The 26,944-nt window shown below is 42.6% G+C and overlaps 1 protein-coding gene across 3 annotated transcripts in view; it reads left to right on the plus strand.

The window, feature by feature from the left end:
- The window catches only part of POLA1 (DNA polymerase alpha 1, catalytic subunit), a 450,237-nt gene extending 424,399 nt beyond the window's left edge, over window positions 1-25,838 (plus strand). For all 3 annotated transcript variants that reach the window (XM_040423702.1, XM_040423703.1, XM_040423704.1), the window contains exons 36-37: window positions 25,127-25,261; window positions 25,293-25,838. In XM_040423702.1, coding sequence (XP_040279636.1) covers window positions 25,127-25,261; window positions 25,293-25,318 — 161 coding nt within the window. In that variant the 3' untranslated portion in view covers window positions 25,319-25,838. The remainder of the gene's footprint in view (window positions 1-25,126; window positions 25,262-25,292) is intronic.
- Window positions 25,839-26,944: the final 1,106 nt, after the last annotated feature.

Consider the following 26,944-nt stretch of genomic DNA (forward strand, 5'->3'; position numbering starts at 1 on the left):
TTGTCCTGCATGAAAATCATGTTTTTCTTGAAGGATGCAGACTTCTTCCTGTACCACTGCTTGAAGAAGGTGTCTTCCAGAAACTGGCAGTAGGACTGGGAGTTGAGCTTGACTCCATCCTCAACCCGAAAAGGCCCCACAAGCTCATCTTTGATGATACCAGCCCAAACCAGTAGTCCACCTCCACCTTGCTGGCGTCTGAGTCGGACTGGAGCTCTCTGCCCTTTACCAATCCAGCCACGGGCCCATCCATCTGGCCCATCAAGACTCACTCTCATTTCATCAGTCCATAAAACCTTAGAAAAATCAGTCTTGAGATATTTCTTGGCCCAGTCTTGACGTTTCAGCTTGTGTGTCTTGTTCAGTGGTGGTCGTCTTTCAGCCTTTCTTACCTTGGCCATGTCTCTGAGTATTGCACACCTTGTGCTTTTGGGCACTCCAGTGATGTTGCAGCTCTGAAATATGGCCAAACTGGTGGCAAGTGGCATCTTGGCAGCTGCACGCTTGACTTTTCTCAGTTCATGGGCAGTTATTTTGCGCCTTGGTTTTTCCACACGCTTCTTGCGACCCTGTTGACTATTTTGAATGAAACGCTTGATTGTTCGATGATCACGCTTCAGAAGGTTTGCAATTTTAAGAGTGCTGCTTCCCTCTGCAAGATATCTCACTATTTTTGACTTTTCTGAGCCTGTCAAGTCCTTCTTTTGACCCATTTTGCCAAATGAAAGGAAGTTGCCTAATAATTATGCACACCTGATATAGGGTGTTGATGTCATTAGACCACACCCCTTCTCATTACAGAGATGCACATCACCTAATATGCTTAATTGGTAGTAGGCTTTCGAGCCTATACAGCTTGGAGTAAGACAACATGCATAAAGAGTATGATGTGGTCAAAATACTCATTTGCCTAATAATTCTGCACGCAGTGTAATGCTGACAAACCTTTAAAGGGGTTGTCTCACTTCAGCAAATGGTATTTATCAAATAGATAAAGTTAATACAAGACACTTACTAGTGTATTGTGATTGTCCATATTGCCTCCTTTGTTGGCTTCATTCATTTTTCCATCACATTATACACTTCTTTTTTCTGGTGTTTATGGACACCGCTGCAGCACAGATACAAAGTGGCCAGGACAGTTGCTGCAGCGCATGCCTGCCTATGCATGCTCCCCAGAGAGACCAACGCCTTTTCCTATAGTGTGTAAGGGTACCTTCAGATGCAACAGATTTTGTGGCAGAAAATTCTGCGACTGAAAATCAGTTCCATTCATTTGACTGGGACAACAAGCACATGGATTTCTGCAAGCTCAATTAAAGGGAACCTGTCACCTCCTAAAACCACCTTAAGCCGCCAGCAGTACCTGAGTATGCAGCAGCACGTTTCCAACAATTGTTTTCTTCCTGAAGGCAGATGAAGCAAAAGCTCCAAAAACGTTTTTATCCCCTGCTCGCGTGATTTTCTAGTCATGCTTGAAGTCAAGGGGGCAGCGGCCTCCTTGCTTGAAGTCAAGGTAACCGCGCCCCCTTCCCTGTTGTTCGGCAACGGCAGCCGAACTCTCGTGCATAAGCACTGTCAGTCACAGTGAAGGGGCAGGGAAGGGGCGTGGTTACCGTGGCTTAAAGCAAGGAGGCCACTGCCCCTTTTGCTTCATCTGCCTTCAGGTAGAAAACGATCGTCAGAAACACGCTGCTGGCTGCTCGGGTACTGCTGGCGGCTTGGAATGGTTTTTGGAAGGGACAGGTTCCCTTTAAGGTGAATGGAATTGACTTATAGTCATGGAACTTTCTGCCACAAAATCTGCCATGTGTGAAGGCACCCTAAGCAGGGCCACCGCTCCTGGTTTGCAGGATGGTTGTAACAATGGATACAAGCCGTGTATATTGTAATGTAAAAATGAATGAACCCAGCAAAGGAGGCAATATGGACAATCACAACACATTAGTAAGTGCCTTGTATTAACTTTCTCTACATGATAACTGCTATTTGATGAAGCAAAGCAATCCCTTTAAGGGCTCATTCACATAACTGTGCCGTATTTTTCGCTTTATAAGACGCACTTCCCCGCCCCCCCTTCCCCCCCCCCCCCCAAAGTTGGGGGGAAATGGCCGTGCGTCTTATAAAGCGGATACTTCACTGGCCGCCATGCTGCACAGCGCGGCCAGCGAAGTATCGGTGAGGAGGCGAGGACACTCATGGCGGGGCCGGTGCAGTGACTACTCTAATACACCGGGCCCCGCAACTGTTAAATACATTCAATCCGATCTATATCTAAATGTATACCGCACTGTTCGGTACTTACTGTCCGGCAGCTCCCTCGGTCATGCGCCGCCTGCCCCGGAGCTGGGGCAGGCGGCGCATGACCGAGGGAGCTGCCGGTCTGCGACGTCTTAATGCTATACTTACGGTACTACAGTAAGTACCTAACAGTGCGGTATACATTTAGATATAGATCGGATTGAATGTATTTAACAGTTGCGGTGCCCGGTGTATTCGAGTAGAGTCACTGCAGCGGGCCCCGCCATGAGTGTCTCCTCCTCCTCCCTCCACACTGATGCATCTGATGGGGGATTTGTGGATGACACTGATGGGGGATCTGTGGATGACAGTGATGGGGGATCTGTGGATGACACTGATGGGGGATCTGTGGATGACACTGATGGGGGATCTGTGGATGACACTGATGGGGGTTCTGTGGATGACACTGATGGGGGTTCTGTGGATGACACTGATGGGGGTTCTGTGGATGACACTGATGGGGGATCTGTGGATGACATAAGTGTCATCCACAGATCCCCCATCAGTGTCGTCCACAGATCCCCCATCAGTGTCATCCACAGATCCCCCCCATAACAGTGCGGCATCCACATATCCCCCCATAACAGTGCGGCATCCACATATCCCCCCCTTAGTCCAAAACCTACCAAAACCTACCTTTTTGTTCAAAATATTTTTTTCTTATTTTCCTCCTCAAAAACCTAGGTGCGTCTTATCATCAGGTGCGTCTTATAAAGCGAAAAATATGGTCTATAAATCTCTTTTTTTACTTCCAAGTTAATACTGCAGCAATGTAACATTGCTGCGAACTTGCATAATACATAGTAAAACGTAACAAACCGCAGTCCTTTCATAGATAAAAGTTGATTAGTGTAGCGATATCCTGCTTCGATCGGTCCTTTTTTAAATATGATGCAGTCTCTTCACCAACTTAGTAGAGACCCAACATTGGCTTCATCTCCCAAACCAGGTCAACATGGCAAACCTTTGACGTTTTGAAGGTGCACACGTTTAATCCCCCAGTACTTTATACATATATCCAGCCTACATCATTACGTAGTTAAATATTTGAATACTTAAAATAAGTCTGTGGAGGCAATGGGGAAATTTATCTAGCCCTGCTCTTTTGTCTTCAAAGCCATAAAATAGGGCTTGGTGATTTTATATTTTTTTTGGTCACTTCTGCAACATTTTTGCAAACTTTTGCATTGTCACATGACTCGCTCCAGTTTTGAAAAGTAGATGAGCATGGGTTGTTATGTTAATGAGTTTCCCTATACATTTTTGACTGGGAGTTTAAAAAAAAAAAAAAAAAAAGTTGCAAAAAATAAAAAATCTCAAAGCCGCTTCAATAGAGGGGTGGTGCAGAAAACTGGAGTAGCATTTCTAGGCCAAGATGTTGGGTTTAAAGATGAGCCAACATTTCAGAAATTTGGTACACCAATCCAGACTCAAGTTAAACTGACTAAGTATTACCCTGATGATAAATTCCACCTTTGTACGTGTCCCTGATTGTGCCACTGGCCTCGTCTTCCTCTATGGTATTTATCTGTAGCACATGCCACAATTATCTGGGACCTCCATGTTTCAAGAGATAAAGGTTCTGTGACGCTAGACCCCATCCCTTCAGACATTTACGGTATATCATATCCTTATAATGATGTTACCTAGAATGCAGGGCCATATATGACACATTATATATTTTAAGCAGGAAACAAGTAATGATCTTGGAGGAAGGCAAGACATTGTATATCATTCTCTCCAGAAATTATAATTGTTTTTACTTGCTTTGGGCACTCAGAATAAATAAAATAGTAGGGCTATGCATGTAAAAAAAAAAATATATATATATATATATATACATATACACTCACCTAAAGAATTATTAGGAACACCTGTTCTATTTCTCATTAATGCAATTATCTAGTCAACCAATCACATGGCAGTTGCTTCAATGCATTTAGGGGTGTGGTCCTGGTCAAGACAATCTCCTGAACTCCAAACTGAATGTCAGAATGGGAAAGAAAGATGATTTAAGCAATTTTGAGCGTGGCATGGTTGTTGGTGCCAGACGGGCCGGTCTGAGTGTTTCACAATCTGCTCAGTTACTGGGATTTTAACACACAACCATTTCTAGGGTTTACAAAGAATGGTGTGAAAAAGGAAAAACATCCAGTATGCGGCAGTCCTGTGGGCAAAAATGCCTTGTGGATGCTAGAGGTCAGAGGAGAATGGGCCGACTGATTCAAGCTGATAGAAGAGCAACGTTGACTGAAATAACCACTCGTTACAACCGAGGTATGCAGCAAAGTATTTGTGATGCCACAACCTTGAGGCGGATGGGCTACAACAGCAGAAGACCCCACCGGGTACCACTCATCTCCACTACAAATAGGAAAAAGAGGCTACAATTTGCACGAGCTCACCAAAATTGGACTGTTGAAGACTGGAAAAATGTTGCCTGGTCTGATGAGTCTCGATTTCTGTTGAGACATTCAAATGGTAGAGTCCGAATTTGGCGTAAACAGAATTAGAACATGTATCCATCCTCTGATGGCTACTTCCAGCAGGATAATGCACCATGTCACAAAGCTCGAATCATTTCAAATTGGTTTCTTGAACATGACAATGAGTTCACTGTACTAAAATGGCCCCCACAGTCACCAGATCTCAACCCAATAGAGCATCTTTGGGATGTGGTGGAACAGGAGCTTTGTGCCCTGGATGTGCATCCCTCAAATCTCCATCAACTGCAAGATGCTATCCTATCAATATGGGCCAACATTTCTAAAGAATGCTATCAGCACCTTGTTGAATCAATGCCACGTAGAATTAAGGCAGTTCTGAAGGCAAAAGGGGGTCCAACACCGTATTAGTATGGTGTTCCTAATAATTCTTTAGGTGAGTGTATATTTACAGTGGAAACCAGAAGTTTACGTACGCTATATAAAAAGACACATATGCATGTTTTTCTCAATATCTGACATGAAATCAGAATAAACCTTTCCAGTTTTTGGTCAATTAGGGTTACCATAATTATTATTTGCCAAATGGCAGAATAATGAGAGAGAAAATGTTTTAAGGCATATTTATTACTTTCTACAATGTCAAAAGTTTACATAAACTAAGATTACTATGCCTTGCACAAGTCTGGCTCAACCTTGGGTGCAATTTCAAGATACCTGAAGGTGCCTCGTTCATCTGTACAAACAATTATATGCAAGTACAAACCAGATGGGAATGTCCAGCCATCATACCGCTCAGAAAGGAGATGGGTTCTGCGTCCCAGAGATGAACATGCTTTGGTCCAACATGTGCATATCAACCCAAGAACAAAAGCAAAAGACCTTGTGAAGATGGTGGCAGAAGCTGGTAAGATTGTGTCAATATCCACCGTGAAACGAGTACTGTATCAACATAGGCTGAAAGGCCACTCTGCCAGGAAGAAGCCATTACTCTAAAAGAAACATAAAAAAGCCAGATTAATGTTTGCAAATGCACCCGGGAACAAAGACCTACATTTTAGAGACCTGTCCTATGGAACTTTTTGGCCTTAATGACCATCATTACGTTAGGAGGAAAAAGGGAGAAGCTTGGAAACCTAAGAACACCATCCCAACTGTGATACACCGGGGGGGGGGGGGGGGGGCAGCATGAAGATTATGTGGAAATACTGAAGCAACATCTCAAGACATCAGTTAGGAAGTTAAAGCTTGGGCGGAAATGGGTCTTCCAAATAGACAATGACCCGAAGCATACTGCCAAACTGGTTACAAAGTGACTTAAGGATAACAAAGTCAATGTTTTGTAGTGGCCATCACAAAGCCCTGATCTCAATCTTATTGAAAATTTATGATCAAACCTGAAAAGGCAGGTGCGAGCAAGGCGACCAACAAACATGGCTCATGTTTGCAAATAATGGCATTTTGCAAATAATAATAATTATGGTAATCCTAATTGACCAAGAAACCGGAAAGGTTTATTCTGATCTTATGTCAGATATTGAGAAAAACATGCATATGTGTCTTTTTATATAGTGTATGTAAACTTCTGGTTTCAACTGTATATATAGATAGATATTGGGAACTGGGGGAAAAAATTATGAAAATGGAAGAAAATGCAGCTGTGCCATTGTTTTGTTTTTAAGGCATTCATATTTCCTTTACTCTGCGGATTACAGCGATACCAAATTTTGTATATATTTTTTATTGTTTTAATCCTTACATTTTTAATATTTCAGTTTTCGGAGCTGTGTGAGGACTATTTTTTTTTTCTTTTTTGAGTATGTTTATACTATTTTTTTTATCTCTTTTTTAATGTCTGTTTATCACTTTTCATTCAACTTTTTTGTGAAGGAAAACAATGAAAAAACAGCAATTCAGTTCACCCATTTAGATTTTTGCTCGGTAATGGCTTTCGACGCAAGTTATAAGGTTAAGTACTTGTGTCAATACCATTGATATGATTTTTTATTTTTTTGTTTTGTAATTTGGGGAAAGGGGGTGATTTAAACTTTTAAATATTTTTTCTATATTAAAAATTTTACCTTTATTTTTAATCCCCTTTACCCTCCCTCCATAGGACTTGAATCGTTAGATCACATCTACCATAGACTGCAGTCTATGGCAAAATAGCTGTGTGTTTCTATTAATCGTTACCTCAGTCACTTTATTATGGTAGACCTAGGAGCTTTCAGTAGAGCCCAGGCTACAATTGCAAACAAAACTGCTCCCTCGATCTGTGCAAAGAAGGTATTCAGCCTGCTCCTGGTAAATGACTTCTCAGAATCGACAACAGAATCTGAGGGGTTAAATTCACGATCTGAGTTGGCTCTGATCACGGACACAATGGGTGTCTGTTGAGCAGGTGCCATCTTTAGACTTCCAGCATCCTCCGAACGGGAAGGGGCCAAGTATGATATATTTTTTACTTTAATAATGCAGTGGAATCTTTTGATATGTACGAAATATATCTCTTAGGCCTAATACATATGAACAGATAAACATAAAGTCCACACACAGAAGATTCCATTGCTTTACTAAAACATATACAGCAATCCCACAGTGGCTAAGTTGCCAGAAGTGCCCCTTTTAATTTATATTTCAATAAACTTTTTACCTTTCATTGTCTAGTCTTAAAACAGGAGATGGTTGTATCATACCCTGCACTCTAGAATTCTGTTTTTAAAAAGTCACAAAAAAGTTTACTTTTTGGACACGTGGTGTAAAAATGCAGTTTTGAAAAGGTTGGGAAATTGGTATGGTTAACTATGTTAAAGTGGTTCAGCTCTGAACCCGGATATAACCTCCTTTGTACTGGTTTACCATGTAGGATAGGAGCTTCGGAGAATTTCTTGTTCCAGTGCTCCCCCTTGTCTTGCGCTGCTGTGCAGGGTTGTTTGTTGTGAGCCGGCGATACAGCGCGCTTCACAACACTATGCTAGGCGTAGACTTCCACCTAGCAGGGAGACAGTCTCTAGTGGGCGGTGTATATCGCTGTTCTGAGCAATTTTAAAGGTCAGAACCCGCCACTAAAACAACCTAGGGCAGCGCTATAGACTGCAAAAAATGCTCCTATCCTACATGGTAAAACCGTAAGTTGGTTATATCAGTGTTCAACTCTGGACCCACCCAGACAACCCCTTTAATTAGTTACAATCCAGATTTATAACTCAGACCTTTTAAAAAGTCGCAAACTCACTCCGGTGTAAAAAATACTGGAATAGTATTTCTAGACAAAAGTTTTGACAAAAAACGTTTAGCATTTAAAAAAAAATAAACTGGTGCAAAGTACGTATACCCAGAATCAAATAAAACTGACTTCAAATATTACCCTTATGAAAAATTCTCCCCTATTTGTATAAACACTGTCTAAAAGAAAAACTTTGTTACCCCTGGCAACCAATCACAGTACAGCTTGCATTTCTTATAGTGCTCTTGAAAAATGAAAGCCGTTCCGTGATTGGTCACTGTGGGTAACAAAGATGGTTTTTCTTTTCGACAGTCGTTATAAGTCTCTTCCCCGTGTGTAATTCTGTGCCACAAGTGCCCTTGCAGTCTTTCAACTGCTTTGTATAAATGTCAGCATCTTTAAAAATGTTGTGTGATCCCTCCTGAAGGAACAGAATATGAGTGTGGATCTCTTTTCATAAATGAGCATTTTTACTATTTTCTAGCTTATACTGAATTTCAACTAATTGAAGCTTGTGTACTCTTGTGTACATGATCTTAACACATCAATACCCAATTAGCAATTTGTTGAAAAAGAATAAAAATTACCATAGTTGGTATATCCATATTTGTCTCCTGTTTTGTTTTCTACAGATAGCGTTTTCTTTGAAATGCTAATGGGGACAGGAAAATAAGCTGCAACTGTCTTGACATATTACAGCTTGTTTTGACACCAAAATATTTGAATTCATTTTCCCAATTGAAAGCCTGTTTGCCCCACAATAATTTTAATTTTACTTGTATTTAAAAAAAAAAGTACATGACATGATCCATCTAAAGAAATTGCTTTTTATTATTCTCGATTTAAGTAATTTGCTCCTCAGTGGTATCATTTTCCATCCTTCCTTAATAATGTAGTTGATTCTTTATCTCTTTAGATTGTAAATAAAGCAGGGGCAGATTTCAAACAGTAACTTATCCAGCATCTGCCGCAGACACAAGTTCAAACGTAGAAACGCATGTTTATCAAAAAGTCCCCCTTCCCAAAACATACATAATTGATTTCTGTTAAGGAGAAGGGAGAACACAGAGATTCCAACATGGCCGATTCATCCCCCTGCAACCCTACAACACGTGGATCATTGGTGGATCCAGCTGACTGCTCCCAGACACATCAGTCTAATGCAAGTGCTCCGTAAATCTACCTGTTGATGCTATTAGACAATAATTCTTCTGATAACGAGGTGTCGCTGATATTCTACGCTTAATACAGTCCTAATCAAAATATTAAGACCATATTTTAAAAAAACATTTTTTACATTGTTTGATTTTAACAAGGTTCCAAGTAGAGCTTCAACATGCAACAATAAGAAATGAGTGAGACAAACCATTTTTTGAGCATTCAATTAATTGACCACGATTAAACTGAAACAGGCTGTTTTTCAGCTGATCAAAATTTTAGGACCACATGCCTTTAACCCCTTAAGGACACAGGGCGTTGTCCTGGTACTTAAGGACACAGGGCGTACCCGTATGTCCTGTGTAGTTTTGATCACTGCCGCACGGCCGGCAGTGATCGGAACGGGGTGCCTGTTGAAATCATTCAGCAGGCACCCTGTGACAATGCCTAGGGGGGTCCTGTGACCCCCCCCCCCCCCCCCCCCCGCATTGCCGATCACTACAAACCGCAGGTCAATTCAGACCTGCGGTTTGTAGCGCTACAGGGATCAGAAACCTCAAAGTGCCTGTATTTCGATGTTAACCCCCCCTGAAGCCCTCTGTGTTTTTGTGCCTGCAATTGCGGTGCATTGCGATGTCAGGCGTTTTAACCCCTTCCATGCCGCAGTCCGTAGGGACCGCTGTATGGAAGAGGTGAAGAGGGAAGGAGCTCCCTCCCTCTCCCATCGGGGGGGTGCTGTGCCTTTGCAGCCCCCGGACAGGATGGGGTCACAGAGGGAGGGAGTCCCTCCCCTTCCCCGTCTTCTCAGTTGTGGCAGACTGGGAAGGTTCCCATGGCAACAGGACGCCTTCTCAGGCATCCTGCTGTCCATGGTGCTGAACAGATCTGTGCTAAAGGCAGAGATCTGTTCAGACAAAGTGTAAGTGAAATACAGTAAAGTACACTATATAGTGTACTGTACTGTATTATACAGACGATCGGACCCAGTGGATCTTCAAGAACCAAGTGGGTCTGGGTAAACAAAAATGTTAAATAAAAAAAACATTTATCCCTGATTAAAAAAATTAAATTCCCTACACATGTTATATATCACCGCGTCCGTAACGACCTGATCTATAAAACGGTCATGTTACATTCCCCGCACGGTGAACGCCATAAAAAATTAAAACTATGATGAAATTGAAATTTTGCCCACCTTACTTCCCAAAAAAGGTAATAAAAGTGATCAAAAAAGTTGTATGTACGCCAAAATAGTACCATTCAAACCGTCGTCTCATCCTGCAAAAAAATGAGCCCCTACATGAAACAATGGCCCAAAAAAAAAAAAAAAAACTAGGGCTCTCAGACTATGGAGACACTAAATCAGGTTTTTTGGGTTTCAAAAATGATATTGTGTAAAACCTTAATAAATAAAAAAAGGTACACATATTAGGTATTGCCGTGTCTGTATGAACCTGCTCTATAAAAATATCACATGATCTAACCCCTCAGATGAACAACGTAAAAATGGTGTAAAAGAAAAAAGCCATAATTTTGTCACCTTACATCACAAAAAGTGTAATAGCAAGCGATCAAAAAGGTATATGCACCCCAAAATCATACCATTAAAACAGTAATCTCATCCTGCAAAAAATTAGACCCTAACTATGACAATCGCCCAAAAAATAAATAATAACTTGTTTTTTGACACCATGTCCCATTTGAAGCCCCCCCTGATGCACCCCTAGAGTAGAAACTCCAAAAAGTTACCCCATTTAAGAAACTACACCCCTCAAGGTATTCAAACTGATTTTACTAACTTTGTTAACCCTTTAAGTGTTCCACAAGAGTCAATGGCAAATGGAGATGAAATTTCAGAATTTCTATTTTTTGTTACTTTGCTTCACAAAAAGTATAATATAGAGCAACCAAAAATCATATGTACCCCAAAATAGTACCAAAACAACTGCCACCTTATCCCTTAGTTTCCAAAATGGGGTCACGTTTTTGGAGTTTCTACTCTAGGGGTGCATCAGGGGGCTTCAAATGGGACATGGTGTAAATAAACCAGTCCAGCGAAATCTGTCTTCCAAAAACCACACGGCGTTCCTTTCCCTCTACGCCCTGACGTGGGGCTGTACAGTTGTGTACGACAACATATCGGGTGTTTCTGTAAACCGCAGAGTCAGGGCAATAAATATAGAGCTTTGTTTGGCTGTTAACCCTTGCTTTGTTAGTGGAAAAAATGGATTAAAATGGAAAATTTGGCAAAAAATTTTAATTCAGAAATTTCAGTTCCATTTGCCATCAACTCTTGGGGAACACCTAAAGGATTAATGATGTTTGTAAAATCAGTTTTGAATACCTTGAGGGGGTGTAGTTTCTAGAATGGGGTCACTTTTGGGTGGTTTCTATTATGTAAGCCTCACAAAGTAACTTCAGACTTGAACTGGTCCCTAAAAAGTGGGTTTTTGAAATGTTCTGAAAATTTTCAAGATTTGCATCTAAACTTCTAAGCCTTGTAACGTCCCCAAAAAATAAAATGGCATTCACAAAATGATCCAAACATGAAGTAGACATATGGAGAATGTAAACTAATAACTATTTTTGGAGGTATTAGGGCTCTTTCACACTTGCGTTGTTGTGTTCCGGCATAGAGTTCCGTCGTCAGGGCTCTATGCTGGAAGAATCCTGATCAGGATTATCCCCATGCATTCTGAATGGAGAGAAATCCGTTCAGGATGCCTTCAGGAACGGAACATTTTTTGGCCGGAGAAAATACTGCAGCATGCTGCGCTTTTTGCTCTGGCCAAAAATCCTGAACACTTGCTGCAAGGCCGGATCCGGAATTAATGCCCATTGAAAGGCATTAATCGGATCCGGCCTTAAGCTAAGCGTCGTTTCGGCGCATTACCGGATCCGACGTTTAGCTTTTTCTGAATGGTTACCATGGCTGCCAGGACGCTAAAGTCCTGGTTGCCATGGTAAAGTGTAGTGGGGAGCAGTATACTTACCGTCCGTGCGGCTCCCGGGGCCCTTCAGAGTGACGTCAGGGCGCCCCATGCGCATGGATGACGTGATCGCATGGATCACGTCATCCATGCGCATGGGGTGCTCTGACGTCATTCTGGAGCGCCCCGGGAGCCGCACGGACGGTAAGTATACTACTCCCCCGCTCCCCACTACTACTATGGCAGCCAGGACTTTAATAGCGTCCTGGGTGCCATAGTAACACTGAACGCATTTTGAAGACGGATCCGTCTTCAAATACTTTCAGTTCACTTGCGTTGTTACAAACCCGGCGGGCACCTCCGGCAAATGGAGTGCACGATGGATCCGGACAATGCAAGTGTGAAAGAGGCCTTAATATGTATTATAGTAGAGAAATTGAAACTTGGAAATTTGCTAATTTTTCCAAAATTTTGGTAAATTTGATATTTTTTTTATAAATAAAAAGGATTTTTTTTTTTTACTCCATTTTACCAGTGTTATGAAGTACAATATGTGTTGAAAAAACAATCTCAGAATGGCCTGGATAAGTAAAAGCGTTTAAAGTGATCACCACATAAAGTGACACTGGTCAGATTTGCAAAAAATGGCCTGGTCCTTAAGGTGAAATAAGGCTGTGTCCTTAAGGGGTTAAAAGGCCAAATCTGTGCAAAGATGTGGATTCATTGTCATTTTCTGTCGGGTAGTCACACGCTGTGATGGCAAGGCAAAAAAACTCTTCCTTTTTGAACGTGGTCGGGTTGTTGAACTGCATAAGCAGGGTCTCTCACAGCGCGCCATCGCTGCTGAGGTGGAACGCAGTAAGACAGTCATTTGGAATTTCTTAAATGATCCTGAGGGTTATGGAACAAAAAAGTCAAGTGGAAGAACCCAAAAAATTTTATCAGCACTGAGCCGGAGGATCCAATTGGCTGTCCGTCAAGACACTGGACGATCCTCGACCCAAATTAAGGCCCTTACTGGTGCTGACTGCAGCCCCATAACCATCAGATGGCATCTGAGACTGAAGGGCTTCAAAAACAAAAAACGTCTTCAAAGACCTCGTCTCCTTGAACGCCACAGAACTGCTCGTTTGGACTTAGCAAGAGAGCACCAAACATGGGACATTCAAAGGTGGAAGAAAGTTTTATTCTCTGATGAGAAAAAATGTAACCTTGATGGTCCCGATGGTTTCTAACGTTACTGGCATGTCAAGCAGATCCCACCTGAGATGTTTTCTACGCGCCACAGTGGAGAGTGCACCATAATGGTCTGGGGTGCTTTTTCCTTCAGTGGAACAATGGAGCTTCAGGAAGTGCAGGGGCGTCAAACGGCCGCTGGCTATGTCCAGATGTTGCAGAGAGCATTCGTCTGTGTGGTAACGACTGGGTTTTTCAACAGGACAACGCTACAGTACACAATGCCCGTAGGACAAGGGACTTCTTCCAGGAGAATAACATCACTCTTTTGGCCCATCCTGCGTGTTCCCCTGATCTAAATCCAATTGAGAACCTTTGGGGATGGATGGCAAGGGAAGTTTACAAAAATGGACAACAGTTCCAGACAGTAGGAGGCCTTCCTGCGGGCGTCTTCACCACTCTGCATCAAGCATGCCGAAACAAATTTTTGAAGTGATAAACAATAACGGCGGACCTATTCATTACGGAGTTCATGTTTGGAAGTTGGATTTCTGTTTTTGGGGGGGGGGGGGGGTTTAGTTTTTTTTGGAGGTGTGGTCCTAAACTTTTGATCAGCTGAAAAACAGCTTGTTTCAGTTTATTCGTTGTTTTCATTAAATTGAATGCTCAAAAAATGTTTTGTCTCACTCCCATTTCTTCTTGTTGCATGTTGAAGCTCTACTTGGAACCTTGTTAAGATCCAGCTATGCTAAATATGATTTTTTGCCATTTTTCAAGTGGTCTTAAACTTTTGATCAGGACTGAAACAAAACATCAAGTTTCAGTCCAAAATGATCAATGTGTGACAGAAAACTTTCGGCTATTTCTTTGATTTTTTTCATGGGAATTGTCTTTGTTCACATTTGTGCTTTGACGGTCTTTCTGGTTGCTATTTGAAAATCAGGTGCCAGGGTGAAGTTTTGCATTGTTAAAGGGGTATTCCAGCATTTTAGTATCCTCAGGATAGTCCATCAATAACTGATCAACCAGTGACCAGTAGATCATTTGCTGGGACTACACAGCTCCATCCACTGCATAGTGGACACAGTTGGTTACTGCACTGCTGTTCTTTCCCATTGAACTAAATAAATAAATAACTTTGTCAACTACCATGGATGGAGTGGTGTAGCTCTGTTTTGCGGAGCTGGAGTGATTTGGGAACAGCTGATCGACGGTGTCGGACCCCCACCAATCAAATATTGATGGTCTGTCCTTAAGTATCCATAGTAAAATCCTGGAACACACCTTCTTATTTAAGGGGAATCTGTTGCCTCTGGCAAGCCCTAGTAAGTACAGGGACACCTGCCACTGACCCCAGGTCAGTAATTTGTATATCGAAACTCACCCCTATTTCCCCCTCTGTGCGCTTGCAAACCAGCCATGGAATGCAGAGAGAGGTCTCCTGTGCCCATAATGAAGAGGACACCTGGAGAAGTCCTCTCTACACATTCCATGGCTGGTTTTGGGTACACAGCTGGGAAATGGTGGTGAGTACTGACTTCCAAATAAGTGATCTGGAGTCTGCGGCAAGTGTTCTTCATCTGTTGCGGTACTTAATAGACCCTGCCTAAGTTAACAGAATTCCTTAAAAAAAATTATATATATGCAGTCTATCTTCAAATACTGTACAGACGTGACATTTTAAGAGTGTCCTTCAAGAACAAAGAGGTCAACTGTTGTTGCCTTTAATGACACACTGTGGCGTTTAAAATAGTGCACTTTGTAACTACCATACTGAGAGATGTCAATATCCCATCAGTGCATGTGGTAAACACATCAGGAGCCATGTCCTCGCTCATCTTTCTCTGCATGCCATTAGAACACTGTTCTGAACCTTTTCTCCAGACTTGCTCAATATATTGCTACTATTGAAATGTATTACATGTTCATGTGGTGCTTTGGTTTATACGTGAGCGCCAAGTGCCTTTTAGTTATGTAGTTAAATTCTGTGGCTTGTTTTCAGCTGTCAGTCGATGCGTCACAATAAGAGGGTGCAATGTGCTATCAAATAGTAAGCCTACTCCTAATTCCCTGTGGGTGGATTTAAACCGCAAAATAATAATTGAAACGCTGTGGATTTTCTGCAGCAGATTGACATGCGGCAAAAGCGAAACCATTTATAATTGCAGCAAAGTGGATGAGATTGGAAGACATGTCATCCACACACTGCAGAAAAAATCAGCAGCATAAATTGTCCTGCATTGCGGATTTTAAATCCACAGCATGCCATCTCATTCTGCACATTTCTTATGTTGATTTCCCCTTTTCCAATGCCAAAAAGTGAGCCCTGCTTGCAGATTTTGTCAGTTTTATTGCTGATTTTGACGTGTATCCACCTAGAAATCTGTCAGATTTTCCTATGTGGATATAACCAAAACACGTTCTTTTATGCTTTCTAGCTCAGATTCGCCTATATAAGAACTGATTCCCCCAAAGTTGTAGCTTCTAAGTAGTTTTTCTAATAATGAACCTTTTAAAGTACAGATTGTGTTATCATTTGCAATGTGAACATCTTCTCTGTGCTCATTTCTAACTTTCACTCAATATTAAAGAGCAACTCTGGGGAACTTCTGTTCACTTGCAATAATATTTAATTCCTTGGATAAGATTTTGGGTTGCAATCAGTGTCCCAGGTTATGAGGTCGCAAGATGAGTTGGATATGCTTCAGTGTCTATAAAATCGAAGTACCACTGTGCACTCTCAATTATGATCAGGGTGGATAAAAATCTATAATTTAAAAAAATAAAAGATTTTTTTTTTATATAAAATGCTTTTTGAGGAAAATATATTACCATCCAAAGGTTATTCCATCATGAAATAAAGATTTGTTTTTTCAATTATGTAGAATAAGGCTGTATATGTTTAATTTTTTTGGTAAATAAATTCCAATAATCCATTCACAATGTCATGCTCTTCCAGGGGTTTTTGTAAGATTATTGGGCAGTTTCTCTGCCTACAAGATATTATTACAGACGCTTGGTTTACTTTTGCAGTTCTCAAAACTGAATTTGACTCAGCAGAGATCACATGCCTCTTCTTCACAGCAAAAATGTTATAACATGAACAGAGTTGAGAAAAAGACCTTAATCCTAACTTCTACAAACCTATGAATACAGAATCAACCTAATCAAACTAATATGAAAAGTTGTTATTCAAAAAATCTTTATCTACTTGCATATTATAAGTTATACCAGCAAAAATTAGTCTTTATGTAGAAAACTATGATTTAAATCAAGCCTTACTGACTAGTGATTTAAATCGTGATTTAAATCAGTTTGATTTAAATCAAATCTACCCCGATTAAGATGCAAATTAAAATATCTTTTATTGTGATTCCTTCATGAAATCAAATGCAGTAACCAAATTACATAAGCTCATACATGACTTTCAATTTTCCTTTTTAAGACAATTGATTCAAAAAATCTAACTTGTTCAAGATGGACCAACCAAGGAGAATGGAAAATTTGTAAAATTGAGTTTGTGCGTATGAAAGGTTGAATTATTTTCAACCCACAAAATATTATAACCGATAAGCCAGAAGATTAAATCAACCAGCCTAATACCTAGTAGGTCTTACTTGTGCTGCCAAAACAGCCCTGACCAATCAAGGCATGGACCCTACAAGACATCTGATGGTGTCCTAGATATGCGACACCAAGTTGTTAGCAGCATTTCCTTTTACCCCAGGAGTTTGTTTATTTTTCTTTCTTTTTTCCTCTTTTTGCTTTTTCGTTATGCGCTCCCTGCCTTTCCAGAGCCATAACTTTTTTATTTGTCTGTTAACATAGCCATATGAGGACTTGTTTTTTGCAGGACAAGTTGTTCTTTCCAATGCCACCATTTAATATTTCATATGAAGTAGTGGGAAGCAGGGGGAAAAATTCCAAATATGGTGAAATTGCAAATAAAAAAGCAATTCAACCAGTTTTACGTTTTTTTTATTTACGACGTTCAATGTGCGATAAAACTTACCAGTTACTTTTATTCTACAAGTCGGTATGAATCCGGCGATACCTTATATGTATAGTTTTTCTTGCGTTTTATAGTGCTAAAAAATTGGGGGGGGAAATCTGTTACATTTTTTTGTTGCCATATTTTGACCCCTATAACTTTTTTGTAATTACCGTATTTTTCGCCCCATAAGACGCCCCCCCCCCCCCCCCCCCTTCCCCCCAAATGGGGGGAATATGCAGGCTGCGATGTATATGTGAGCAGGGAGGGACTGGGAGGAGGAGCTGGGGGCCAGCAATTGCGGCGGGCGGTGCAGTCACTGTAGTCCGGCCCCGCCGCTCCAGTGCTGCACTACACGAATATAACATCTCATTCAATTAAAAGTGATTAAACATGCCCCCCCCACTTTTAATATTACCGTACACCCTAACCGCTTCTGTAGAATGCAGGTAGGCCGGGCGGGCGGCAGCGTAACTCCCTGATGTCATGTGCCTGCGCCGCCTACTTTATGAATGAAGCAGGCGGCGCAGGCAAGTGTCGTCAGTGAGTGACGCGCCGGCCTGCCTGCCTGCATTGTACAGAAGCTGTTAGGATGTATGGTAATATTAGGAGTGAGGGGGCATGTTTAATCACTTTTAATTGAATGAGACATTTTATATTTGTATACTGGAGCGGGGGGGGGGATCTGTGGATGACCGTTTTATGGGGAACATCTGTGGATGGCACAGTTAAGGGGTGGGGGGTCTGTGGATGGCACGGTTATGGGCTGGGGGGTGGGGGGGTTTGTGGATGGCACATATATAACAGTGCCACCCACAGATCCCCCTTTTAACAGTGCCACCCACAGATCCCCCCCTGTAACAGTGCCACCCACAGATCCCCCCTGTAATAGTGCCACCCACAGATCCCCCCTGTAACAGTGCCACCCACAGATCCCCCCTGTAACAGTGCCACCCACAGATCCCCCCTGTAACAGTGCCACCCACAGATCCCCCCTGTAACAGTGCCACCCACAGATCCCCCCTGTAACAGTGCCACCCACAGATCCCCCCTGTAACAGTGCCACCCACAGATCCCCCCTGTAACAGTGCCACCCACAGATCCCCCCTGTAACAGTGCCAGCCACAGATCCCCCCTGTAACAGTGCCAGCCACAGATCCCCCCTGTAACAGTGCCAGCCACAGATCCCCCCCCCTATAACAGTGCCAGCCACAGGTCCCCCCCCCCTATAACAGTGCCAGCCACAGATCCCCCCTATAACAGTGCCAGCCACAAATCCCCCCTATAACAGTGCCATCCAAAGATCCCCCCTGTAACAGTGTGAGCCCATCCACAGATCCCCCCATAACAGTGCGTCATCCAGAGATCCCCCCCATAACAGTGCGTCATCCACAGATCCCCCCATAACAGTGCGTCATCCACAGATCCCCCCATAACAGTGCGTCATCCACAGATCCCCCCATAACAGTGCGTCATCCACAGATCCCCCATAACAGTGCGTCATCCACAGATCCCCCCCCCCATAACAGTGCGTCATCCACAGATCCCCCCATAACAGTGCGTCATCCACAGATACCCCATAACAGTGCCATCCCCAGATCCCCCCCATAAGTGTCCTTTACAGATCCCCCCCCCCCATAACAGTGCCCTCCAAAGATCCCCAGTAATAGTGCCATTCACAGACCACCATTAGTTCCAGACCCACCAAAAGCACACCTTTTGGTTAAAAATATTTTTTTTTCTTATTTTCCTCCCCAAAAACCTAGGTGCGTCTTATGGGGTGAAAAATATGGTATGTGTACAGAGCTGTATGGGGGCTCATTTTTTGTGGGACGATCTGAACTTTTCATTGATACCACTCTGGGGTGTGTATGACTTTTTGATCACTTTTAAAAAAAAATTGTTGGGAGAAAATGAAGCTACCAAAAACAGCGAATCGGCCATTTGGACGCTTTTTTCCGTTTTGCTGTTTGCCATATGGGGAATATATTTTTATACTGTGGGCGTTTTCACACATTGCGACACTCATGATGTGTATTTTTTGAGTTATTTTATTTTTTGAGGGAAAAGGGGGGTGATTTTTATGTTTTTTTATTTTTAAACATTAGATTGCTATTCTCATAGACCCCAATGCACTAGCATTGGAGTCTATGAGAAAATTGCTTGTTTCCTATGGAGCCCTATTACAGGCAATGGCTCCATAGGAAATACTATGCAGCAGCCTCCTGTCATTCACAAAGACAGGGGCTGCTGCTGCATACACGCTCCGGCTCATCCGATCGCCACACGGGGGAGTCAGAGCATCACTGGAAGCACGCGCTTCCGGTGTTTCACGCGCTCATATGCACGGCATCTGAGGGGTTAAATGTCCACGATCGGCATTACTGCCGGTTGCGGACATGATCCGCGGGTGTCTGCTAGAAGAAGCAGGAGGCCACCCGCAGCATTGCTGCAGTTTTATCTCTGTCCAAAATTCCGGAACACTTGCCGGCATTTTTCCCATTGAAATGCATTAATGCCGGATGCGGCATTTTTCCAATTGAAATGCATTAATGCCGGATCCGGCCCTGAGTGTTCCGGCAAAACAGATTCGGCATTGCGGTCTGCGCATACTCAGACCGCAAAAAATGTGAAAAGAAATAAATGCTGGATCAGTTTTCCGGATGACACCTGAGAGACGGATCCGGCATTTCAATGCATTTGTCATACAGATCAGGATCCTGATCCGTCTGACAAATGCCATCAGTTTGCATGCGTATTGACAGATCCGGCAGGCAGTTCCGGCGACTGAACTGCCTGCTGGAATCCTCTGCCACAAGTGTGAAAGTACCCTTACTTGCACCACTTTTAGTAAGTACTAACCACTGCATATCATAATACCCCACAAAACTGCTTTCATCCAATGGTCTAACCTCCAAAATTTTGCCTTTGTCAAAGTCAATCAGATTCTCACATTTGCCCATTTTCCCTGCTTCCAACACATCAACTTCAAGAACTCACCAGATTCTGCCCACCCCTTGACAGGTGCCATTCTCATGAGATGCTTGTAAATTCTCAAATGCTTGTAAATTAAAAAAGATTCTCCCGAATGTCTGTCTACATTGTCCTACTCAGTGCATCATAGAAACATAGAATGTGTCGGCAGATAAGAACCATTTGGCCCATCTAGTCTGCCCAATATACTGAATACTATGAATAGCCCCTGGCCCTATCTTTTATATGAAGGATGGCCTTATGCCTATCCCATGCACGCTTAAAGGGGTTCTGCACTTTCATTTAACTGATGATCTATCCTCTAGATAGATCATCAGCTTCTGATCGGCGGGGGTCCGACACCCGGGACACCCGCCGATCAGCTGTTTGAGAAGGCAGCTCCAGTAGCGCCGCGGCCTTCTCACTGTTTACCGCAGGCCCACTGACGTCACGACTAATATCAACTAGCGCGGGCGGGGCTAAGCTCCATTCAAGTGAATAGAGCTTAGCCCTACCCACGCTAGTTGATACTAGTCGTGACATCAGTGGGCCGGCGGTAAACAGTGAGAAGGCCGCGGCGCTACTGGAGCGCCGCTGCCTTCTCAAACAGCTGATCGGCGGGGGTCCCGGGTGTCGGACCCCCGCCGATCAGATGCTGATGATCTATCCAGAGGATAGATCATCAGTTAAATGAAAGTGCAGAACCCCTTTAAACTACTTCACTGTATTTGCAGCTACTACTTCTGCAGGAGGGCTATTCCATACATCCACTACTCTCTCAGTAAAGTCCTGATATTACTTTTAAACCTTTGCCCCTCTAATTGAAAACTGTCATCTTGTAGCAGTTTTTCTTCTTTTAAATAATTCTCTCCTCTATTACCTTGTTGATTCCCTTTATGTATTTAAAAGTTTCTATCATATCCCCTCTGTCTCGTCTTTCTTCCAAGCTATACATGTTTAGGTCCTTTAATCTTTCCTGGTAAGTTTTATCCTGCAATCCATGTACCAGTTTAGTAGCTCTTCTCTGAACTCTCTCCAAAGTATCAATATCCTTCTGGAGATATGGTCTCCAGTACTGAGCACAATACTCCAAATGAGGTCTCACTAGTGCTCTGTAGAGCGGCATGAGCGCCTCCCTCTTTCTACTGGTAATGCCTCTCCCTATACACCCAAGAATTCTGCTAGCATTTCCTGCTGCTCTGTGACATTGTCTGCCTACCTTTAAGTCTTCTGAAATATCCCTTTCCTCAGATACTGAGGTTAGGACTGTATCATTGATTTTATATTCTGCTCTTGGGTTTTTACACCCCAGGTGCATTATCTTGCACTTATCAACATTGAATATTAGTTGCCAGATTTTTGACCATTCCTGTAGTTTTCCTAAATCCTTTTCCATTTGGTGTATCCCTCCAGGAACATCAACCCTGTTACAAATCTTTTTGTCATCAGCAAAAAGACACACCTTACCATCGAGGCCTTCTGCAATTTTGCTGATAAAGATATTAAACAATATGGATCCCAGAACAGATCCCTGAGGGTACCCCACTGGTAACAAGACCATGGTCTGAATATACTCCATTGACTACATCCCTCTGTTGTCTGTCCCTCAGCCACTGCCTAATCCATTCAACAATATGGGAGTCTACGCACAAAGACTGCAATTTATTGATAAGCCTTTTATGTGGGACAGTATCAAAAGCCTTACTAAAGCCTTGTCTAAACAATCATTACAGGTGTAAAATGCTGACCTTTCTGGAAAAACAGTCTGGGATATATTTCAAAACTGGTGTAAAGGAAAACTGGCCTAGTTGCCCATGCAAACCAGATTGATCTTTTAATTTTCCAACGAAGCTCGGGAAAATTATAGGAAAACCTGGTTGCTATCGGCAACTAGGCCAGTTTACCTTTTACTCTAGTTTTGATATATCTCCCCCGATGAGCTTCATCTTATAGGACACCTCTTTCCTAATGTTATATGAAATCGTGCATATGTTAAACTGCATTGCCAACCATAGGACAAAGTGTGAGATGATATCTATTTGTGATATGCTATTGCTATGAAGTATTGTATATGTGCTAGTGCAATAAAGCTACAAGGGGTTACATTCTCAGCAATGATTTGTATCATGGTCCTGCCGCCTTAAACATTCCTCCACTACCATTTGTCTTTTTGAACTCCATTAATCTTAGCTGAACAGTCCTAGGCATTTTTGTACTGTGTAGAGTTCATGCTTCAAAGCATTTTTGCTCACATTTTGTTTCTTCTAGAGAGCTCTTGCAATTTTTATATGACCCTGTGAATGCCATTTAACATATACCCTGGAACAGTTTGGTAGTGTTATTACGGTTTGTCTTTGCAATGCCCAATTTTCTAAGTGTATTCAGGCCTGAATGTTTCAGTAGTTGGAGCCTGTTGTTAAATTCTATTGTAGAGCAGGTGTAACGTCGCTTACAGATCTTGCATGTCTTACTTTATTCCTTGTTTTAATGTTACTAGTCTTTGCTTGCATAGACAAGAAATCTAAAAAAAATGTTAGTTTAATTATAATTTTTGTAATTAATTGCTCATAACTGATGCCAATTTTTTACCTACCTGTATACAAGTGTTCATTTTATGCTGCTATCTGTGGGGATCCCTGTATCTTTGTGCATATACATTACTTTGCGAAGTGGGAATGTATGTATGTTAGCCTTTTGCTTTAAGTGAGTGTGGCATAACTTTTTTATATTGTTAATCTTGTCTTTTTGTGTATGTCGTGGGCATTTTTGCGGTACTACGTAAACACTGCATAGTGCATAATGTACAGACATTTTAAAGCATCTGAAAATTTCTGCATTAACCTGTTCAAAGTGAATGAGTCAGCTTAATATGCTGGCCTATGTAAGAGTGGCAAAACACAGTTATAGGTCAAAACCGCACAAAAAAGTGTTGTTTGTCAGCTAGCAGCCTTAAAAGAATACACTAGTCTTATAGTTTGAGTCTGGTTTTATTCATCAGCAGAGCTTTTCCTCCGCCCTTTGGGTATGATTGGCAGGCTTCTGTGTATAAGTGCATACATGCCTTTTGACGGGGTGGGCTCTTCTAGGTATGATGTGCAATAAATAGCCAGTGAAATGTCACCCAATTTCCCTATCATAGTTTGCAATCTCAAATAGACTAATAGAGAGAATACTACAGCTGCATCCCTCTCCTCTCCCCTCCCCTGCTCACTGGGTGCTATTTATGGTTTTGCACTAGACAGGTACCATTGTGAACATTCTGAACATTTACAGAGATCCTAGCAGCCAGTAAAGGGGGTGTAAAGACTGCTGAAGAGTATACCACTTAATGTTGATCACAAGGTTTTGTGCATTTACATTTCGTAGTGACTTAAGGGGGCAAAAGCAATAGGTACGCTTCAAGGTTGCTGAAGGGGTCAACTTTTGACATGAAACTGAAAGGTTGAACTTAGCTTAAATACACAGGCAAGGCTTTCAGATTTTAAATTCTGAGCAACTCTGTGAGGAATACCACCCCTCGTGCCCGCTTGACGTCAACTACGTCGAGCTCACGAGACGCGGTATGGTCACTGGTTACCAAGACGTGACGTTACGCCCTCCCGGAGGAGCATGTATGCACAGCTTGGTATAGTTTACACCGACTCCTCCTGTCCACACTGGCACAGAGAGGCAACAAGCTGAGGGAGACTGGTCACTGCCCCAGTGAAACAGCACTTCCTCAGCCCAGGAAATCTGCCACCAGCTTCTCGTTTGATATAAGCCCTGTCCGCTAACGCGTCTATATAGGATTCGTGATCGAGATGCAAAACAGCACAAGATTAAATGATATATTTAATCGCCTTAAGGGCTCACTACATAACACAATATACACAAGGAATATATACAGTGGTCTGAGGTTACAAATACAGGTAATATGGTACAAACAGGATTACACAGAGTACAAGTCATTTACTGGGTAGATGTATGTTCCTTTGGGTTATGATGGTGGAATAGTCCTTGGCTGCGGTCACGAGGGGGCAGTGATGTCAGCAGTTTCCAGGTCTCTCCAAACACATGGCACAATGTGACCCCCTTTTAGAAAAAGACACGCCCGCTTGCTGGCACAAGCCTTTTAACCTGTAGCCCTCCCCTCCCGGCCTCTGGGAGGGGTCCTCTCCCCCCCCCCCCCCCCCCCCCTCCCCGGCCTCTGGGAGGGGTCCTCTCCCCCCCCCCCCCCCCCGGCCTCTGGGAGGGGTCCTCTCCCCCCCTCTGCTGGACTGGCAGCAAATGACCCAGAAAACCCTTTAGGGTTCATAGCTCCAGACCAGAAGGTCACAGGGCGATGGTTCTCAGGGTACCAACGGATCCACCTGGGTTCCGGCTCCCAGTAGTACAGTTATTCAGTGTCTTTGGGGAAATATGTATATCTCCCTTCCCTGGCCTCCCACCACCACACTAAGACCACGAGCCTGTTCATCGTGGTCACAGGGACACAAATATGTATAAATCGCCAATTCCATGCTGTCTGCTAGATTTGATTGAACTGGGGAATGAACTAGACCTCTTGCTGAGAGATTCTTCCTGTCACATCATCTTAGTTCCTGGCTGACTGGTTGAGGTGTGAATTCGTACGCATGTGGCCTCCTTGAAGCCTGTGGAGTTCACTACCTCCGCTATCTGACAAGCAGAGGGTTGAAGTGAGAACTTATTTTGCATGTACACTGACAAAGGTGAATCAGGTGAAAATCATGGCTGCCATTAAACGATAATCCATATTCCTGACAAACTCCTTTTATGTTGCCCCTTGGTAAGAACTCTTTGATTTCTGATGGTTTTGTATCCATTTACTAATTGACTTCCGTGCTCTAAGGCATAGGGATGGCTGTTTTTCTTATATTATGTGAATAGATTTCATACAAATGTTACACTTTATTTTTTATTGTTGCAGGATACCTGAAGAAGCACTATCAAGAAGCAGGAGCAGCTTACAATAAATTAAAACATACCAGTGACCAAATTCTATCACGTAGTGGATACTCTGAAGTGAATCTGAGCAAGCTATTTCAGACTCTCACTGTAATCAAATAAAATAAAAAGTCCCTACTAAATGCATTAATGTGCTAAGAATGGCCTTAATTGAAATGTTTTCATTAAAATGTTTTTATATGTTGTGCATTTCTGTCTGTCATATTGTATTTTCTTTTGTGGACATCCTCAAAGACCCGAGAGATAAAAGGACTGCTACATTAATTGAATAATTTCCAGTGAGCGCGGCTGTAGTGTAAGTGATCCTAGACATTACTGTTTAGTATTTAGTGGAGGTGCTTTCAGCAAACAAGGTTACTGAAGGTCTTGGTAGGAGCACTAATGTTTTGCCATTTTACAATCTATCAGCTTCTCATCACAAACATGGTAATTAATAAAATGACTCAATAGAGTAGTGTCTAATATTTAATGTTTAAATATACAGGTGTAGACTAGACTAGCAGTAAATTGCGTTCTTGTACATTCCATGCGTATACGATTTTATTACAGATTACAATTTATTTCTGTGGTGGTTTAATAATTGCATGTTTGTTTCCACGGAATGTTCTTTCTTAGTTGAAATTTTATGTAACTTGTGCATCCAAACTAAGACAGGATGTTAACTTTTCCAGTATGCTTTAGGGCTCTTTCACACTTGCGTTGTTCTGTTCCGGCAAAGAGTTCCGTCGTCGGGGCTCTATGCCGGAAGAATCCTGATCAGGATTATCCCAATGCATTCTGAATGGAGAGAAATCCGTTCAGGATGCATCAGAATGTCTTCAGTTCAGGACCGGAACGTTTTTTGGCCGGCGAAAATACCGCAGCATGCTGCGCTTTTTGCTCCGGCCAAAAATCCTGAACACTTGCCGCAAGGCCGGATCTGGAATTAATGCCCATTAAAAGGCATTAATCCGCATCCGGCCTTAAGCTAAACGTCGTTTCGGCGCATTACGTTCAGCTTTTTCTGAATGGTTACCATGGCTGCCAGGACACTAAAGTCCTGTTTGCAAGGGTAAAGTGTAGTGGGGAGCGGGGGAGCAGTATACTTACCGTCCGTGCAGCTCCCGGGGCGCTTCAGAGTGACGTCAGGACGCCCCACACGCATGGATGACGTGCTCGCATGGATCACGTCATCCATGCGCATGGGGCACCCTGACGTCATTCTGGAGCGCCCCGGGAGCCGCACGGACGGTAAGTATACTGCTCCCCCGCTCCCCCGCTCCCCACTACTACTATGGCAGCTCCCCACTACTACTATGACTTTAATAGCGTCCTGGGTGCCATAGTAACACTGAACGCATTTTGAAGACGGATCCGTCTTCAAATGCTTTCAGTTCACTTGCGGTGTTACGGATCCGGCGGGCACCTCCGGCAAATGGAGTGCACGACGGATCCGGACAACGCAAGTGTGAAAGAGGCCTTAGAAATGAATGCAGGCAAAATGGACATGTTCTGAAACAGGTTTTTGATACATGAGGTCCAGTGTTTTAATATATATTGAAACTCTTTGTCTTTTTGTAAGTTTAGTAATTTTCAACAAATAAAATTTAAAATTTTTATATAATGTAAGCAAATAAAATAAAGACTTGTAAAATGCCTTGTGGCTTATTCAGTCCATATTAGTTTTATGCCTACCCGTGTTGTGTTCTTAGTTGACAGTCATCTCCAAATTGTGAAGTTACTGTTGGCTGTGCACCCCATCAGTGGCATAGTTTTAGAGGTCGCAACTGGGCCCCTAATC

The sequence above is a fragment of the Bufo bufo genome, chromosome 3 (assembly GCF_905171765.1).
Source record: "Bufo bufo chromosome 3, aBufBuf1.1, whole genome shotgun sequence".
NCBI lineage: Eukaryota > Metazoa > Chordata > Amphibia > Anura > Bufonidae > Bufo > Bufo bufo.